The 19,881-nt window shown below is 48.1% G+C and overlaps 2 protein-coding genes across 3 annotated transcripts; one reads left to right on the top strand and one right to left on the bottom strand.

Moving 5' to 3' along the window:
• CSTL1 (cystatin like 1) lies at positions 1-5,637 on the top strand. The gene is made up of 4 exons (XM_010369082.1): positions 1-168; positions 500-836; positions 4,646-4,756; positions 5,477-5,637. Exons 2-4 carry the CDS (start codon positions 618-620, stop codon positions 5,558-5,560), a joined length of 414 nt encoding a protein of 137 aa, XP_010367384.1. The 5' UTR covers positions 1-168; positions 500-617; the 3' UTR covers positions 5,561-5,637.
• A 6,159-nt stretch (positions 5,638-11,796) lies between these two features.
• On the bottom strand, positions 11,797-14,912 carry CST11 (cystatin 11). 2 transcript variants are annotated; one of them, XM_010369080.2, is made up of 3 exons: positions 14,620-14,912; positions 13,854-13,958; positions 11,798-11,983 (listed from the first exon to the last, which is right to left on the bottom strand). In XM_010369080.2, exons 1-3 carry the CDS (start codon positions 14,845-14,847, stop codon positions 11,900-11,902), a joined length of 417 nt encoding a protein of 138 aa, XP_010367382.1. In that variant the 5' UTR covers positions 14,848-14,912; the 3' UTR covers positions 11,798-11,899. The 2 variants fall into 2 exon arrangements, with proteins under 2 accessions (XP_010367383.1, XP_010367382.1); XM_010369081.2 differs by lacking the exon at positions 13,854-13,958 and having other exon boundaries at positions 11,797-11,983.
• Positions 14,913-19,881: the final 4,969 nt, after the last annotated feature.

The following is a 19,881-nucleotide window of genomic DNA, read 5'->3' as shown; positions in this document are numbered from 1 at the left end:
AGGGTCACAACAAGGTAGCAAAAACCAGGGCAGCGCCTGCAGGTACAGGGGGATCCCGCAGGCAGAAATCTGTGGTGGGCGGGCGGCAGGTGAGCAAGGAGAACGTGTCTCTAAAGGAAGCACAGGGAACAGGTGGTGGCTTGGTAAGACAGTTGGACCCCAAGGTAGGTAAGAAGAATGTACCACCTCTTGCTCCATATGACTGCTTCCTTATATCTCAGCTCAGATATTACCTTCTCCATAAGGCCTCCTCCCTTCCCGTAAGTTATGCTTCTCTATGACCCAGATCCTACTGCAGAGCACTGGAGGGGCTGTTCTGAGGGCTTTCTTCCCTGAGACCTGTGAAGGCAGGGAGAGGGGCTTGCACACCTTGGCAGCTGTTTAAAAATTTTGCTTGCCTGGATCACCAAAGAACTGAATGGGTGGTGTAAATAGGTAGAAAATGAACTGACTGGAAAGTGAGTGACAAGGTTCAGTTTGAATCTCTGTTTAAATGCAGGCAGGCCATCCCCCAGGAAAGCCTATGTTGGTGAGGGTCACGGTGGGAGAACGAGTGAGCCTGGCACCACCACACCCTGGAAGGTGCAGTTGGGAAGAAGATTTCCGAGGCTGTAGACATGGGGATCAGATGCTGGAGAAACCCCCTGCTGCTGCTGATTGCCCTGGTCCTGTCGGCCAAGCTGGGTCACTTCCAAAGGTGGGAGGGCTTCCAGGAGCAGCCCATGAGCAAGAAGAACATGAATTCAACGCTTAATTTCTTCATTCAATCCTACAACAATGCCAGCAACGACACCTACTTATATCGAGTTCAGAAGCTAATTCGAAGTCAGATGCAGGTTTGTACCTTGCTCTTCCCAGACATCAGCAGGCCCCGTTCTTGCCGTTTCAGACACGTGAGGATTCTGGGGTGGCTCCCGAAACAACCGAGCAGTGGTTCTCCGTGAGGTCCCGAATGGGGAGCATTTTCACTTGTAGTGGGTCCATTGTAGAGTTGTTCAGATCCCAGAATGTCCTCAGCCATGCTTCTAAAATGCTTTTCTAAGGACTGGCATGAACTCTAACTCCATTACACTTAGAAACAAAAATGTTCACTGAGGATTAAACTCTTCCTTCCTTCCTTCCTTTCTCTCTCTCTCTTTCTTTCTTTTTTTGAGATGGAGTTTCGCTCTTGTTGCCCAAGCTGGAGTGCAATGGCATAATCTCGGCTCACTGCAACCTCCACCTCCCGAGTTCAAGCGATTGTCCTGCCTCAGCCTCCCGAGTAGCTGGGATTACAGGTGTGCGCCACCACGCTTAGCTAATTTTTTGTATTTTTAGTAGAAACAGTGTTTCACCATGTCAGCCAGGCTGGTCTCGAACTCCTGACCTCAGGTGATCTGCCCGCCTTGGCCTCCCAAAGTGCTGGGGTTACAGGCATGAGCCACCACGCCCGGCCAACTCTTTTTCCTTGGGAAGAATTGCCTTTCATTCTGATATTTGACCCTGCCAGAGTGACAGCAAGAATGATTTTGCTCCATTTAAAGTTCTCATTTCGCAAAATACAAATATTCTCTGTAGGCCTGTAGCCCCCAATATTTTTTCAATGTCCAGGGTTGTAAAATTCAAAACTGGGTTTTCTGTGTTATACAAACTTCGAATTACACAGAGGGTTTATTCTGGAAGTGGAGGGGATGTGAGAAGTAGGGTTCAGCCAGATCACCTCACCTTCTGTTTTACATATAAAATTTCTCTGAAATATATTAATTGAAGGATAATAGAAGAAAGAAAAGTTGTTTGGGAACGATTTTTATTGGTCCAACATTTCCTCAAGGTCAGATAATAAATTATACAGTCACCCTTGGTGTCCATGAGGAACTGGTTCCAGGACCCCTCAGGATGCCCACATCCACGGATTCTCAGGTCTCTTGTGTAAAATGGAATAGCATTTCCACATAACCTATGCACATCTTCCCACATACGGTAAATCATTTCTAGATTAATTATAATAATTGGTACAGTGTAAATGCTGTGTAGATAATTATACTGTACTGTTTAGCGAATAATTACAAGACAAAAATGTTCAGTATAGGGGCAACCATACATTTTTTTTCCTGAATTTTTTTTTTTAATTCTTTTTTTGAGACGGAGTATCGCTCTGTCGCCCAGGCTGGAGTGCAGTGGCCGGATCTCAGCTCACTGAAAGCTCCGCCTCCCGGGTTCACGCCATTCTCCTGCCTCAGCCTCCCGAGTAGCTGGGACTACAGGCGCCCGCCACCGCGCCCGGCTAATTTTTAGTATTTTTAGTAGAGACGGGGTTTCACCGTGTTAACCAGGATGGTCTCGATCTCCTGACCTCGTGATCCGCCCGTCTCGACGCCCCAAAGTGCTGGGATTACAGGCTTGAGCCACCGCGCCCGGCCTTTCCTGAATATTTTGATGCACAGTTGTTTGCATCCATAGATGTGGAGCTCATAAGTACAGAGGGCCGACTGTAGAAGTTGGGGCAGCAACAATGCTATGTCCTACTTCAATTAGCTGGATTTGGGAAAACACAATTGGCCATGGGAAAGCTCTTTGGCCAGAGAGTAAGGCAGCTGAAACTGAGAGAACCCGCAAGGCGGGAGGGCAGGGTGGGCAGGACCAGTCAGTGTAGGTCAAATCCTTATCCCAGTGCAGACTGTCCCGCGGACTAGCTCAGTGAGGCACTACTACCACAAGATGGCGATGTTGTCCATTTGGTTCTTGGTTCTTCCTCGATTGGTTGGGACCCCAAGGAGGCTTGTCTTGTGAAATCAATCAATTACCATTAAGTTAGCTGTGAAAGAATAATGATGAGCATTTGATGTCATTCATATTGATAAGGAGACAGAGCAGGCGTGCCTCCTGGTAGCTGGGTGGATCTTGGCATGGGCCTCTGGGCACTCCCACACCCAGACGATTGTGTCTGTCCTTACACCTCACAGAGGGGACAAGGGCAGGCATGGAGGGCTGTCAGGTGCCTCTGGGGCTTCACGCCCAGCTCCTTCTGATTGAGGCTCTTGGTCAAGTGACATCCAGAGTCTCCAGGCCTCAGTTTCTTCACCTGCAAAGTGGCTCAGAATAGGAGGGAAGTACTTATCACAGTGCCAACATCTAATAGCACTTGTAAAAATCTTTGCCGTTATTACTACTACTCCTGTCATTATCAAACAAATAAGTCTAATAACGAATAACTCTTTGCACACTGGAACGTCAGTTACAGTGATGACTGGTGGTTTAGTTTTTTCTTACATTCCGAGCATGCTGAAAGTCAGTGTGACCATGCCTGGTACAGCCCTGCAAATGCCCATGCATGGATGGCCCCTGCATGCTTGGGTGCTGGGAGCCTGGTACTGCCCTCGGGCCTGGCCCCCCCCCCCCCCCCCGCTGCCTTGTCCCAGTATTTGCTAAGCGTGTCTTCCTCCCAGGAGCAGTGTGGGCACTCTCTGCGTCAGTCACCACCCCAGAGACGACCAAGCCCTCTCGATGGGCTTGACCAACAGTGATAAGGCAAGGCAGCAGGGAGCCTCCTAGAGCTTCTCCTGCACTGGTGAAGATCTACTAATCCACACATCTACTCAGGGAATCCAGCTCAGAACCAGACAGGGAACTGTAACCCCCAAGCTCTCTGTTAGTCTCCATGCTGGGCGTAGGACCTCCCTGCCCATAAGAGCTTTTCCAGGCTCCAACCCCTGTAGGGTTCACGGCCTCACACTTGATCACAAGTGAAAGAGCCATGGGGAAATCCCTGACATGCGTTCTCCGTGGCTCGTGTGCCCACCACGCCTCCTTCCTTCATTTCTGTACACGCTAATAGGAAACTGGCATTACTCTCCTTGTTTCCTAGATGAGGAAACTGAGGCTCAGGAAAATGGAGGGACTCCCCCACGGTGACAGAGTCTGCAGGGGATAAAGCCAGATTTTGTGTTCTGTCACTCTCCTAACACCGAATCTGCTTCAAAGTAACGCTGCAGACACTTTGCTAAAACATTTAATAATTTATAATTATGAAAATATTTAAAATGTATTTTATACATTAAGGGAAATGCATGCTTCCATTTAGCCCACATAACAACTCCATGAGCAGGCACAAATGTGATTTGTACTTTGTCAGTGGAAAAGCTGAGGATGCTAAGTAGCTTGCTCAAGGTCAGTCAGTAAATGGAAAAGCGTGCCCCAAATCAATTTGATTTCAAAACTGTTTTTAACTGTATTGCTAAGCTGCCTTCCGCTAGGTTGGTCAGGAAGGATAGTAGGGAGACAGGAAGTGGCAGAAGGGACTGGGAGGGTGGGGGCAAGATGCTGACTCTGTTACATTATGAAGGCCACATGAGCCAGCCTGGGAGTGGCTTGTGGTGGCCAGGCAACCCAGCTTGATGTTACCTCTTCTGTCCTGAGGATGGAAAGGAGGCAGGTGAGAAGCTTTCTGTGGCTGCTGCAGCAAACCAACCCGTGAACAGGGGCTCTGGCTGCCATTGCCCTCCCTCCAGCCAGAAGTAGGGAGAAGGGAGCCCTGCTTTTGGTGGGTAAGCTCCGGGAACAAGGACTATGGCTCTGGGGGCTTTACTCTCAGTCCAAGCTTCTCCAGGAGAGGTTCAGCCACTGGATGCTTGGAGTCCACACTAACAGCACAACTGATTCTGTGCAGCTGACAACAGGAGTGGAGTATATAGTCACTGTGAAGATTGGCCGGACCAAATGCAAGAGGAATGACACGAGCAATTCTTCCTGTCCCCTGCAAAGCAAGACGCTGAGAAAGGTGTGTAGTAGGAGTCATCCCAAAGGGACTTGTGAAGTGAACATTTTAAAAAGCAACAGCAAGAAGTTGGCAGTTTTTCCACTTATGTGGATTGGGGCCAGCTGGGGCCCAGCCCTGGAGCTGCCTGGCACCTCCTAAGGGGGAAGGAGGGAGGTTTTATATTTGGGCTGGTACAGCCCTGCATCCAGGCCTCTAGTCGCCTGGACCCTTCTCCAACCTGGCCCGCTTCTCAGACCCTCTGTGTGAAAGTAGTGTTTCCCTTTCCTTGGGGTCCTTCTTCTGTCTTCTCTCTCCCTCTCCAGGTCTCTAAGCATTGCCCAATTTCCTCCTTGTTCCCTCCTATTTTTCCTGGTCTGTCAGTGGCACCCCTTGAAAGCTGGCAGATACAAGTGGCTCCCCCATGCCTAAGGAGGTGCAGGAGGAGGGGACGATGCTATTGCTCCTTGCTGGCCTGCCTGGTCCATATCATAGGGTCCTGCCAGGCCGCAGGCTCCAGCTGCACCTGCTGTGGGTCCCAAGAGGCTGGGTAGGGGGAAGACAGGGTGACATTCCTGTTGCAGACTGGCCCTCATTTCTGTTTCTACCCTTGACTGTGGGCAGCTCCCCTCTCTGCCGATGGGGTTCATGAGCAGCCACAGGGACAGACCTGGGGAACAGGCACCTGTTGCTCGCCTTTGAAAAATACTTCCCCCAAAGTCTGTTTTCTTTCTTCTTCCACAGAGTTTAATTTGTGAGTCTTTGATATACACCGTGCCCTGGATAAACTATTTCCAGCTCTGGAACAATTCCTGTCTGGAGGCCTGAGCATGTGAGCAGAAACCTTGGATGAGGGCTCAGACGATTGAGTTGTGCACTGGCTGTTATTAAACTGTAAAAGGATCATGTCTCCCTCATTGGGGTCTCGTTACACATGCACACACACACATGCACGCACACATGATTGTACACGCACACACACATGCACACACCTTCACAACCCCCATACACAACGCACACACTCACGACACCCTCACACTCTCACCACTCACATACAGGCACACCCACTTTAACAGCCTCACACACTCATCCACCCACCCACCCACTCACTCATACATGTCAAACACATGCACACTCACTCACACACACTTTCAGTGGTCTTCAGGGGTTGGTACAATCTTTTCTTTCTTTCTTTCTTTCTTTTTGTTTTTTTTTCTTTTTGAGACACAGTCTTGCTCTGTTGTCCAGGCTGGAGAGAAGTGGCACAATCACAATTCACTGAAGCCTCGACTTCCCCGGGCTCAGGTGATCCGTTCGCCTTAGCCTCCCAAGTAGCTGAGACTACAGTAGCACACCGCTATGTCCAGCTAATTTTTTTTTTTTTTTGAGATGGAGTCTCGCTCTGTTGCCTAGGCTGGAGTGCAGTGGCGCGATCTCGGCTCACCGCGACCTCCGCCTCCTGGGTTGACGCCACTCTCCTGCCTGTCTCCCAAGTAGCTGGGACTACAGGTGCCCACCGCCATGCTTGGCTAATATTTTGTATTTTTAGTAGAGACAGGGTTTCACTGTGTTAGCCAGCATGGTCTCCATCTCCTGACCTTGTGATCTGCCCGCCTCAGCCTCCCAAAGTGCTGGGATTACAGGCATGAGCCACCACGCCCGGCCATCCAGCTAACTTTTTAAAACACTTCTTTTTGTAGAGACAATATCTCCCTTTGTTGCCTAGGCTGGTCATGAACTTCTGGGCTCAAGTGATCCTCCTGCCTCAGTCTCCCAAAGTGTTGGGATTACAGGCGTAAGCCACTGTGCCCACCCAGCTTGTGTAATTAGAACAGAATGTTCATAATTATTGGGGAAACCTCATCATTCTTCCTTTTTCAAAGAGACGGAGTCTCCCTCTGTTGCCCAGGCTGAAGTGCAGTGGTGTGATATCTGCTCACTGCAAGCTGCGCCTCCTGGGTTCACGCCATTCTCCTGCCTCAGCCTCCCTAGTAGCTGGGACTACAGGCACTCACCACCATTAGCCCGCCCAGCTAATTTTTTGTATTTTTATTAGAGATGGGGTTTCACTGTGTTAGCCAGGATGGTCTCGATCTCCTGACCTCGTGATCCGCCCACCTTTGCCTTCCAAAGTGCTGGGATTACAGGCGTGAGCCACCATGCCCGGCCTGAAACCTCACCATTCTTTCTACACCACCCCACCTCTCTATGGCTTTTCGGAATGTAGCATGTCCCTGAGTTCTGACCCTAGTGTGGGGAGCCCTATTTCTTCCCAGCACACACACGACACTGTGACTCACACACAGTTTTGTGAGTGTGTCTGAGATTCCCAAGACCAAAATCACATTGAGTGACTCGCTAGAAGACTCACAGGACTCAGCCTACTGTCATTCTCACAGCTGTGATATGACAACAATGGGACACAGGGCGAAACCAGCAAAAGCAAAAGGTCCGGAGAAAACCAGGCGGGAGCTTCTGGAGTCCTCTCCCAGTGCCATTACACAGAGCACGCTCAATTCCCCCAGAAGTGAGCTGTGACAGTATGTGTCACAAGGAAGTTCCTTAAAACACAGCAGCCAGGGTTTTTATTGGGGGCTGGTCATGAAGCCAGCCTCTGCCTGGCACATGCCAAAATTCCAGACTCCTAGAGGAGAGCAGGGGTTCAACATCAACCTCACTGCTGTACAGAGAGTGTAGACACACTGAGGCCCTCTTATCATGTAGGAAAAGTTTTCCATGGAACTGTTGACCCTCCAAATTCTCAAACTCCAGCCAAGGCCAGCCTTATAAGCAGCCTGCCTGCCTTCCTTCCTTCCTTCCTTCCTTCCTTCCTTCCTTCTTTCCTTTTTTTTTTTTTTTTTTTTTTTTTTTTTTTTTTTATGGAGTCTCTCTGCTGCCAGGCTGGAGTGCAGTGGCATGATCTTGGCTCACTGCAGTTTCTGCCTCCCAGATTCCAGCAATTCTCCTGGCTCAGCCTCCCTAGTAGCTGGGACTATAGGTGCATGCTGCCACGCCCAGCTAATTTTTTTGTATTTTTAGTAGAGACGGGGTTTCACCATGTTGGCCAGGATGGTCTTGATCTCCTGACCTTGTGATCTGCCTGCCTTGGGCTCTCAGTGTGCTAGGATTACAGGTGTGAGCCACCGCGCCCAGCCTGCAAGCAGCCTTTCTAAAGACAGCAGTTCAGGCGGGCCGTGCAAACTCTTTTCTGCACACTGAGTCATTGAGCCTCCCATATTCTTGTGGCTGCTAAAGCAAGACCTATGTTTTCTCCCCTTCTCTGGCTAACAGTTGATTAGAGAAGGTGCATGTTAGACCAGAAATGGTCTCACAGCCACAGACAATGGCTGACGGTGTGCCTATTGTACCACTTGACCGTTCAGCCTCTTCCCAGGCACCAGTGCCACCAGCCGGTCATAATGGCAACTTGAGGGAGTATTGCTAAAGAGAAAGAATAAACACAGAGCAAGAACCTCAAACTTGACAGCAAGACCTGAGGGAGAAGAGAGGACGGAGGAAGAGAATTAAAGGAGGTGAAATTCCTGTGCAAAAACAACCTCCCCACAAACATCACAAAAACAAAAAGGCCAGAAAGCACCCAGTCCTGCAAATCTAAGCTCATTGAGGGCTGACTAGGTGACCAACACTGGTCTGCTGCCCACATTGTCCCATTTGATCATCATGACCACCCTATGAAATGGCAACTTTTCCTCCACTTTATAGATGAAGAGCCTCCAAAGGCAGCCTCTGTCCAGATTCTAACATCCTAGCTTAACACAGCTTGTTGGTTGCATTTTTAGAAATGGAGTCACACAATGTATATTCTTTTGTTTCTAGCTTCTTGAATTCAATACATCTGTGTTGTCTTGTATAGTTATAGTTCACTTTCATTATTGTATAGAATTCCATTGTGTAAATATACCACAATTTATTGTACTGATAATGTACTTTTGGGTCGTTTTCAGCTTCTAAGAACAATAGCTATTAACAAGCATGCGTGTACCTGTCTAATGCTAGACACATTACATGTGCTTCTTTTCTTTTCTCTCTTTCTTTTTTTTTTTCTTTTTTTGTGAGACAGAGTTTCGCTCTTGTTGCCCAGGCTGGAGTGCAGTGGCATGATCTTGGCTCACTGCAACCTCTGCCTCCTGGGTTCAAGCGATTCTCCTGCCTCAGCCTCCCAAGTAGCTAGGATTACAGGTGCCCGCTGCCATGCCCAGCTAATTTTTTTTTTTTTGTATTTTTAGTAGAGATGGGGTTTCACCATGTTGGCCAGGCTGGTCTTGAACACCTGACCTCAGGCAATCCACCCACCTCGGCCTCCCAAAGTGCTGGGATTACAGACGTGAGTCACCGTGCCTGGTCACATGCATGTGTTTCTATTGGATATATGCCTAAGAGTTAGTGGGTAATAGGATGTGCTTATGTTTAGCCTTTAGCTATTTTTTGCTCAAGACTTTTAAACAGTTTTTGTTTTTTACCTAATTTGTTTTTCTAATGTTACTTACTTGTCAATTTAAATTTTGTTCAATCTCTAAGTTCTTACTTTTTGAACACCTTTTATTTATATGGTCTAATTGTACTATTTCTATCTTTTTTTTTTTTTTTTTTGCTTTCCAACTTTAGTCATCTCTTATTATTGTTATTGTTATTATTTATTATTTTATTTCAATAGGTTTTTGGGGAACAGGTGCTGTTTGGTTACATGGATAACTTCTTTCGTGGTGATTTCTGAGATTTTGGCATACCTCTCACCTGAGCCGTGCACACTGTACCCAATGTGTATTTCTAACTCTTTAAATACAATTTCGTATGGACACTCTATTCTTTTTATAATGTTTTACCAAACTTTGTGGCATTATTTTGCATTTTCTAAAGTGAACTCTCCCACCACCACCCCCTGCCCCCCTTGCTTTCATAACTGGCAAACAGGAAGGGTGGGCCTGAGCCAGCATCGAGACAGGAGTGGGCACCCAGGCCCTGGCTGAGTACAGGGAGGCGGCACAGCAGAGCTCTCTGGTGATGGAGCAGTGCCGTGTCTTGAGCGTGGTGCTGGTTACACAAATGTACACATGTGACTCAAGGGCACACACACAGTACCAATGATGGCTTCCTAATTGTGATATTTTTCTATGATGTGATAAGAGATAACCATTAGGGGAAACTACAAGAAGGACACAGGGGACTTCTCTGTACTACCTTTGTAACCTCCTGGAAATATACACTAATTTTTTAAAAAACTTCAAAGAAAGCCCCACAACATTGGCTGAGAAATCCAAGAGATTAGTGGGCACAAATGTTCCACCTTCTCTTTTTAATCTCCCCAGGAATAACAATGCCTGCTTTGGGGACACCATAGCCAAACATGTCAGAAAAGTGTTGAATGTTGACTAGTATTAAATTACTACCACTGCCACTGCCAGTGTTCCTACTAATGGTTAATATGTATTTGAATGTCTGCTTCGTGGTAGGCACTGTGTTAAGCAATGTATATGCATTATCATCATCGATCTTTGCAACTGCCTCAAGGAGTAGGTGCTGTTGTTCCCAGTTAAAGATGAAGACGTTGTAGGTTAGCATCATCCCAGGCAGCTAGTGGAGGGAAACCCCACCTGGGCTCCCCACTGAAACAGGGTCCTGGGCATTCCAGCACTTCAACAGTGAGAGTAAAAGCCAAAAAAATGATTTGTTCTTTCAAAGCCAACCCCATCTTGGTGAGACTTGGTGTTGCTGACGTGCACCTTAGCTGACAGTTCACACATGCAAGAGCTCTCCTATCAGCGCTCTGTCTATAATCTCTCAAATCTCTCACTTTCTGCGTGTATCAGCTCGACTTCCGGATGCCAGACCCTGTGCCCCTTTATCTGTGCACTGTCTCTGCTGCTTACTCTGCCCTGGAGCTGCCGCAGGCCAGAGGTACTAGGGAATTCATGCCCCCCTAAGAGCCAATACTGATGGGAACTGAACTGTTGGATAAATACCCCAACTCCCTCTCCCCACAAGGAGATGAATGCCCCAACTCCCTCTCCCCACAAGGAGATGAATGCCGTGTGTGTTTGTGTGTGTGTGTGTGTGTGTGAGCATGCATGCGCGCACGCTATGGTGTCCCTAGACCTCGCCTGTGGTATTAAACCCAGGGCTTTTGCTTGAGCTCTTGGGAACAAGATCTTCCTCTCTTTCTTACTGGACATGAAGGAGGACACACCTAACCCACTGAGTTGCTGGCAGCCTCCCTGCGACCACATGGAGGAGAAAGTGGAGTGGGGTGAGCCCGGCAACATCATCTGAGATCTTGAATCAGGCTATGGAGTTGGGGGATCCTTCCTCCCGTGGCTGCTGTGCCCTCTGTGGAAAGAAAGCCCCTTGAACAGAGTACTCCTGGCTTCTCCCTGTCCTTGGGACTTCCTCTCCTGGTGGGATTAATCTGACCGTTCTGTTTGGGAAGAATGAACTGGGCATTGTCATCAGGTCCGCCTCCTTCACATGGGGAGCACATGTTTCCCTTTGTTCCTCCAGGAGAGGAATTTGTTCATAGACAGACCTAGTTTGGTCCAGTGTTGCTCGTGCAAAGGGGCAGAAGTCTAATTCTGGAGTTTGCAATTAGAAAGTGCACTTGCCTGCAAAAGTAAGGCACATCTCTCAACCTGGTTATCGCATCAGTAGCAAAGGCCTTGTCTTTCTTAGTTCTTTGTGTGATTTCTTCTTATTTCGCATTTCAGGCAAGGAGAGAGGGTGATCTTCAATGGGCCCCTCAGAGGTGCCATCATAGGCCATACTTGCAAATATCTCTTGACTGTTCAGTTGCTTTGAGCTTCTTCCCTCTCCTTACTCTGCTTCTCATTTTCTCCATACTATTTTAAAATCTAAAGAATCTTAAAATCTTGCCTGATGTGATAATGAAATTGAAGTTCTGCTACCATGAAGGCGTAGGCGATAAGGTCAGGAATAATGTAGATCACCTCATTTGGACCCCCAAACTGCCCTGGCCCAGCAGAGTTTCAGATTATTACTATGAGCTGAAGAATTTGGTTTAAAGGAAAAATAAAAAAAGTGGACTCACAATCTTAAGAGAATATGTTGACAAACATTTATTGCCTATTTTAAGGATTATTGCTCATTGCAGGATTCTCTCGCATGCAGTAGTCACAGGTGTATGTTCCAGGACACCTAGTCACTGCTGCAGGTTTTGTTCAAAATTTTGTACTGTTCAACCCAGGGTATAGCAAACACCGAGAAGAAGCAGTTGACTTGCTAAAACAAAAAAACAAAGGCAGTATTTTAAAAGATACAAGGTGAAATTTAAAAGGAGAAGGAAGAGGATATAAGACATGAAAATGAAGAAAAGGCCACCTCTCCACCCCTACAATCCTATCTGACCACAAACAGAAGGGCATTTTCTGGAATGATCCCAGCAATGTTACTATCAAGCAACTGAAATCATAATAAATATCAAACGAGATATTTAGAAATAAAGTGTCTGAGCAGCCCATATTCACCATGGGTACTGCTGATTCTTTTCTCCCTCTTCATTTTTACTCATTTTTTAAAACTCACTTCTTCCCTTACTTGTCCTCTCTTGACTCCATTTATTCATCCACCCATTCTTCCAGCCATCTGTTTATTCCTCCATTCATCTACCCATATGTCCATCCATCCATTTGTCCATCCATTTATCCTTCCACCCATCTCCCCCATGCATCCATTTACCCATCTGTCCACTCATCAACCCATCCATCCATCCATCCATCCTTCCATTTACCCATCATCCATCTCCATTCATTCTTCCATTTATCCCTCCTTCCATCCACCCATCCATCTTTACTTCCTGATTTTGCTTCCTCTCTCCGTGCATGCAGCCTTGCTTCATTTCTTCATCCATCTGTCCATTGCATCATCTGTCTCCTCACTTATCCCTATTTTCTCCCAAATTTATCTTCTCTGTTTTGCTTCCTTTTTCCATAATAAAAATAATACTTTAAACATATTATGCATATTATTAATTATAATTTCTTAGCATAATTTTGTTTTGTTGCTCTTCATTTGAAAGCCTGGGGTAGGGGTGCTAGGCTTTAGTGTTTACTTTTCTCTTAAAATAACATTCAGAATACTCACTCCACTAATTCAATCTCTCGAGTCAAAAATTGTCTTTCATTTTACTTTACTGTTATCTTTAATTACTCTTTTTTGCAGATTTCACAATCTTCTTCAGGAAAAAAACAAAAAGTCTACCTTGCTAGATCTTGAAGAACTAAAAAACATGTAAAAAGTGCAGAGGGAGCTCAGGGAGGGTCACATTTCTGTGTTGAGGACACCCAGGCCATTATAACTAGGCTGATCATATAATTTATGAACCTAACCAGGAGACATTTGTAAGCAACAGGGGATGCTATGAATGATTGCACTGAGAAGTTAGGCATAGATCAGGGCCATGCCAGGCAGAGCGGGACATCCAGGCAGCCTCGTTTTCATTGGTTTGGGTAAAGTCAAGAGATTTGCAGGGCGCATAGGATTGGCAACCTTCAAGGCCCTTTGTATGCAGGGTTCACTCTGCCCATGCACACTCTGGTGCTGGTGGTGTGGGTCGGGATCTGCTTACTGTCCCACAGACGGGCCAGTGCCGCGTGGGAAGAAGGCCTTTTGGAGCTGGAGCTGCCTTCGGGGGTGGTGGCTTCCCAGCAGAGCACACGCATGCAAGTTTGTGCCCCTCACCCAGTCAAATCATTTCCGCACTTGATTCCTCCCCTCCTTCTCCCCCTGGATGAACACAGCTGGATGAAATGAGAGAGGACAGCAGCCCAGCACTTGTGCAGCCCAGCGCTTGCACAGCCTTGTCATGTTGACGCTGAGGTACTCAGTCAGCGCACCTGCCAGGTCCCTCCCACAGGCTGCTCAAATATTAAGAATTGTCTGCTTCCCTCACCCCAGAGCGTGCCCCTGCAGCTTGGCCACCTCAACTCCTCTCTCTGGATACGTTCAGCCTCCTCACACTCCTTCCAGCAACAAAGGAGCAGCATCCCAGCTTGAGTAAATTCCAATTAATTCTTCCCAACTCATTCTAAGGCCACAGAAAAACCTCATTGAAAAGGACTTCTGTCTAAGTTAAAGTGCTTTTACCCAATACCTTGTGAAGTTCGCCTTCCTGGGGCACACAGTTCGTGGTCTCTGGCTTTTGGCAGGTGGTTCGCTGCATTTCCACGTTCAGGTGATACTCCAGGTGGTCAGTGATCTGTGGGCGGCAGGTGGTGGGGAGGTACAGCGTGTCTCCTTCTCCCCTGTCTGTGGTTTCTGTGCCTGAGAGCTCCGCTACCCTGCATCCAAGGGCAAGGACCTGGTCCTGGGCGGGTTAGTGGGCTCCTCTCTCCTCTTTCCGTTTGACTTATGATTGTTTTTGTCATTCAAAGAGAATTAACCAGAAACCATCAGAAACATGATCTTTCCCCTTGGGCAAATCTATCCCTTGGATAACACAAGTGACAGTGACGCTAGTGGTTCTGGATAGGGGTCTGTAAAGGACTACATAGTAAACATTGTAGGTTTTCTTGCCCGTGCGGTCTCTGTAACTACTCAGGTCAGCGTGAGTGTGGCAGCAGCAAGCAGTGGCAGACAAAGCACACTCACGCGCATAGCTGAGTCACAAGAACACAACTGACAAAGGTGGGCGGCAGGCAGATTTGGCCTTTGGGATGTAATGTGCTGAGGATCCCTGGCCCTGGGTTTCGTTTAAGTGCCGTAACTTCATTCACCCTAGTGAATTTATGCTTCTCTTAAAGTGCTCACTTCAAGCTAAGCAAGGTTGAATTTCCCTTGAGTGGGACTATTCCTGACACCAGTGGCCGCCCGATGTGGGTGTATCAGGCCTGGGGAGAGGCGGGAAGTCATAGACTCACCCGCTTCTGGACTTTCAGGACTCGGAAGATCCTGAAGTGGTACTTGTCATCACTTTCCTTGTTGTACTGGTCGGTGATCCATTGCAAGCTGTCCTTCGCATAGTTTTCTATTGCCGTCACTTCTTGGACACTTAGAAAGGTTTTCTTCCTTGCTTGGTAGGTGAGGGCCATCAGAGTCAATAAAATGGCCAGCAGGAGCCTTAGGGCCTGCCAGGGCTCAGCCATCATCCTTCAGCTGCAAAGGAACAGGAAGAGTCCTCTCTGCACCCCTCAGGGACAAGTTGAATCACACTGACCCTACCTGCCCTGGCAGGATTTAAGAGCAGCTGGTGGTGGACACCCACAGCTCTCCTCTCCTCCTCCTCCCCCTTCATCAGCAGCTGAACTCGAGGTGAGAGCAGCAAGAGACTGTGCAATGGTTTTTGCATAAGTTCATGCCACACACATGCTAACACACACATTTTCTCTTTGAGGGGTTGCTCCCTCAGCAACACACAGGCTTCTGTGGACCCAGCATTGTCTTGGTGGGAGCCAGGCCAGGGCCCCTGGGAGTCCTGGAGGATGGTAACTGCTGGAGATACAGGGAGACTGGAGGCCAGGACTGGAGCATGCATAGGTGAGCAGTGGGGGATGGACACCGCGGGGAGGGGCTACCTGCACCGGAAGTCACTCTCCCCGCACCTGGTTCCTGGAGACGAGTTCTGGAAAATCCCCTCCCTTAGAGGACGAAGGAGCAGAGGCACCCTGCAGAGAAGTGTGAAGTGAGGGAGAGTCAACTCTGACACTGACGATTCCCCAGTGCCACCAAGTCCTGGAGTGGCCTCTGCTGGACTTGGAGATTTTGGAGGAGAAGGAAGCGGCGAGGAAGCTTCAGGTGTGAGGCATGGGGAGCTTTCTGCTTGGACATTCTAGTTTCCTAAAGGCCTCATCCTAGGGACCTGATGGGAGTCCCCAGACTTGGCGGTCAGTTAGGGAAGGAAGAAGCCACTGGTGGGTGGAGGCTGGAGCTTGTGTCTCACGGCACACAGAATGCAGGCTTGGTGCGGTTACGCTCAGTTCCTAGAAGGCCTGTTATGGTGTCATTTGGGAAGATGGGATATACAAATGTGCAGTGATGGCTCCTGTGTGGGAACCCAGGGGAGGAGCCTTGGGTGCACCCAAGGCCTGTTTCGAGGCTTCCTCATCTGCCTCCAGGGAACCAGGAAGCCAGGGCCTCTTTCCTGACACCCCTGCTCAACCTTCCCTCACAGACACACTTGCCGCATAGCCACACTCACACCCGAACACACAAACACACAACACACACACACCTACACACACAGTCACACTCACACACTGAAAGACAGACACACAACACACAGACACATACCTATCCACACTCACACAGAAATATACAGACACACACACCTACACATACACACCCACACTCACACTGAAACACACACACCACACACACCCCCACACACGCACACATACACACTGAAACACATAGACACACAACATACAGAGACACATGCACCTACAAATACACAACCACACATGCTGAAACACATTGACACACAACACTCACACACCTACACATACATGCCCACACTCACATTGCAACACACAGACACACAGCACACAGAGACACACACACCTACATATACACACCCACACTCACACTGAAACACAGACACAACACACACACCCCCACACATGCACACATACACACTGAAACACACAGACACACAACACACACAGACACATATCCATCCACACTCACACGGAAATATACAGACACACACACCTACACATACACACCCACACTCACACTGAAACACACAGACACACCACACACACACTCCCACACGTGCTCACTTACACACTGAAAGACACAGGTGCGCAACACACAGAGACACATGCACCTACACGTACACAACCACAGTCACACTGAAACACATAGACACACAGCACACACACCTGCACGTACATGCCCACACTCACACTGAAACACACAGACACAACACACACAGACACACACATGTACATATACACACCCACACTCACACTGAAACACACAGACACACAACACACAGAGGCACATGCACCTACATGTATACAATCACACTCATACTGAAACACATAGACACACAACACACACACCTACACATACACAATGACACTCACACTAAAACACACAGACACACAGCACACACACCTGCACGTACATGCCCACACTCACATTGAAACACATAGACACATGACAGACACACACACCTACATGTACACACCCACGCTCAAACTGAAACACACACACAACATACACACAGACACAAACACATACACACCCACACTCACACTGAAACACACACACAACACACACAGACACACACCCCCACACGTACATACCCACACTCACATTGAAACACACACACACACAGTACACATACAGACACACACACCTGCACACACAGCCCCCAAACTCATGGACCTCAGGGTTCACTCCTTGGAGTGCAGTGGAGCACACATTCTCCACGCCCTCTTGATGGAGGATTTGGCATCACTGCAGCATGAACATTGTGGAAGGGCTCTGTCTCAACCTCGTGTCTGTGCTTCCAGGATGGCCTCAATTTGTCTGGTGGCACAAAGGCAAAGTGGAAAAAGGTGAGAAGCTGGGCATCAGTTGGGCCTCGTGTGAGGTCTTGGCCTCTGCCCTGAGCTCCCTGAGCGACTGTAGGTGGGATATCAATGCTCTTTTCATTGGGTTACTCTTATATTATAATTAAGAGCCTATGGCAGAGACTGCTCATTTTTTTTTCTCAGTAACAGAAGTGCATTTTTGTTTGAGTATGGGACTGCCTGCAATAAAGATGGCATTTCCCAGCCTTCCTTGCAGTGGGGGTGGTCTCATGACCAAGATCTAAGTGAAATTGTTGTTTGAGACATAGAGGAATTTACTCTGTAAATTGCTGACTGAGTTGCAAAGAGTCATTTTTGCCTTATCTGCCATTGGGAATGAGGACATGATGGCTGGAACTCCAGCAGCTCTATTGGAGCTCTGAGGATGGGAGAGAAAAAGATGAAAGGATTGTAGTGCCTTGTGCCCTTGTCACTTTGGAATTACAGTGCCAGTCCTATATTGCCACCCCAACTCTTTTATAGTAAAGTTTATTTTCTTGTTTATATATATAAGAGTGTATTTTCAACTCTTGTGTGTTTCAACCACCATAATTTTGGTCTCATTCTCATGGCTGGCCACAAAGTACTACTAATTGAAACAGAATCTGACTCATAGTAAGTGCTTAGTATGTAGTGGGATTATTGTGCAATTGTCTGGACAGTATTTATGAAATTTTGTTTTTTATTGTCTGATTTAGGTTGTTCATGGCATAGACATACTTACTACACGTCTCCAGCAGAGTTACTCTAAGACTAGGGATAGTATATGTAAGCATCCAGCACGTGGTGGGGCAGGGTTGTGGGGCTCACAAAGAATCTCTTCTATCAATGTCTGTGGGGGTCTGACTGTGGATCCCCTCCCGTGTGCACTTTGCAGCTGTGCAAAACTGGCAATGTTCATCTCCGACCTCAGTGGTCAGCCCGTGGGCCTTCACTTCTATCAGCGCAAACATGTCTTGCCAGCTCTCTCAGGCTCCAGGTAGCAAGGCAAGAGGGCAGCACCAAAGAAGCTGGGCCAGGAGGCGCAGGTGGTCGATGGGCCGCAGGGTTGCACTGGCAGCATTTCCTCTTGGTTGATCTCGCCAGTGGCCCGTGGGTTCTCTTCCTGTCGCCCACTCGCCCTCCTGGCCCTGCATGGGGAGGTAAGCAGTGTGAAGAACACCACGTCCTCCAGCCCTCTTGATCTTGTCTTTTTTCCCCTCTGCTTTTTCTTCTTGTTATTCCCTTCCCACTCCCCTGCAGGCTGGAATACAAGCTCTTCTCCAAGCCCAAACCTTGACCTCTTCCTCTGTATTCATAATTCTTAACCTTAGCAGATGTAAGAATCCCCTTTGAGAAGCTAATGGAAGCTGTGGCCCACTCCCCCGAAGACAGAGAATGTGCCCCTTAATGGGGAACAGGCTTCACTTGGAAATGTCATCAAGTGTGGCTTTGTCCTTACTTCCTAGTGTTCCTTTGCATGGACTCGGCCATGCTTTTTGTCCCCTGTGACTTTTCAAGTGACTCCCAGACAATATACACAGTCTCAATCCAGTTATTGAAATGCTAGTTTTTGGAGATGGTCAAAACTTTGAACATGATTTAAAGTTGCACTTCTCCCTCCTGGAGACTTGCATTTGGGGAGGAGTGCTTGCTTCTTTCTCTTTTTCCCTATGTACCACATGTCCTCTACCTCTTCCATCTCACCATGGTTTTTAGGGCCCCTCTGTGTCAGAACAAGCAGAGGAGGAAGATGTAGAGGACTGGAAAATTCCTACTTAACTGCAGCTGCTGTGCTTGCCAGCCTTGGCAGAATTTTAAAACTGGCTGTTCTGGGGTCCCTTCCTGCCTCTGCCCAGCCTCCATTGCTAGCAGCCCCTCCTCTGCAGCTACCCTGGCAGCTGTGCTCATTTCCTGTGTTGCTACTTACTAACAACAGTGATTTAAAGCAGCACCCTTTGATTATCTTGCAATTCTGGAGGTTACCAGCCATTCAATCAAGGTATTGGCTGGGTCGCATTCCCTCTGGAGGCCCTAGGGGAGAATCTGATTTTTCTACTTGGCTTATGGCCCCTTCCTCCATCATCAAAGCCAGCACAGAGTCTCTTCAGTTCTCTCTGACCTCTAGTTATCCCAGCATGTCTCCTTCTCTGACTCTCTATCTCCCTCTTCTAAGGACCCTTGTGATTGATTACATAGGGCCTCTTCAGATAATCTCACATCTTAAGATCCTTAACTTAATCACATCTGCAAAGTCACTTTTGCCCACAAGGTAACAAGTTCACAGGTTCTGGGTTTAGGATGTGGACATCTCGGGTGGGGTGTTATTCTGCCTGTCATGGCAGCACAGAGGCTCTCCGTTCTGGCTGCCGGTTGCTCTTGCCTCATCCAAGACTGCTCTGGTTCTTTTGGCTGAGGTATGTGGAGCCCTGTTGACATCCCTACCACCTCAGTTCCTTCTCTGCTCTGGACCATCTCAACCTAGCTGCTTCTTGGCTGCCTGGCCAGAAAAGCAGGAAGTCAGTCACCACTAGCTTGGGCGAGGGTCAGGTAGATCACCTCCCTCAGTACTTCCTCTGTTCCCGACTCCTGGACATTTCATTTTCTCAACATGGGTGAGCA

This window comes from Rhinopithecus roxellana, chromosome 13 (genome assembly GCF_007565055.1).
Source record: "Rhinopithecus roxellana isolate Shanxi Qingling chromosome 13, ASM756505v1, whole genome shotgun sequence".
Lineage (NCBI taxonomy): Eukaryota > Metazoa > Chordata > Mammalia > Primates > Cercopithecidae > Rhinopithecus > Rhinopithecus roxellana.
This window is presented reverse-complemented; position numbering and strand designations above follow the sequence as displayed.

Excerpts from the sequence above, each read along its gene's own strand:
- CST11 (XM_010369080.2), bottom strand. The coding sequence starts at position 14,847 with ATGATGGCTGAGCCCTGGCAGGCCCTAAGGCTCCTGCTGGCCATTTTA. Across the intron at positions 13,959-14,619 it reads TCCTGAAAGTCCAGAAGCGG|ATCACTGACCACCTGGAGTA; the intron begins GTGAGTCTATGA and ends TGCCGCCCACAG. Across the intron at positions 11,984-13,853 it reads AGGAAGGCGAACTTCACAAG|CAAGTCAACTGCTTCTTCTC; the intron begins GTATTGGGTAAA and ends TTTTTGTTTTAG.
- CSTL1 (XM_010369082.1), top strand. The coding sequence starts at position 618 with ATGGGGATCAGATGCTGGAGAAACCCCCTGCTGCTGCTGATTGCCCTG. Across the intron at positions 837-4,645 it reads TAATTCGAAGTCAGATGCAG|CTGACAACAGGAGTGGAGTA; the intron begins GTTTGTACCTTG and ends GATTCTGTGCAG. Across the intron at positions 4,757-5,476 it reads AAAGCAAGACGCTGAGAAAG|AGTTTAATTTGTGAGTCTTT; the intron begins GTGTGTAGTAGG and ends CTTCTTCCACAG.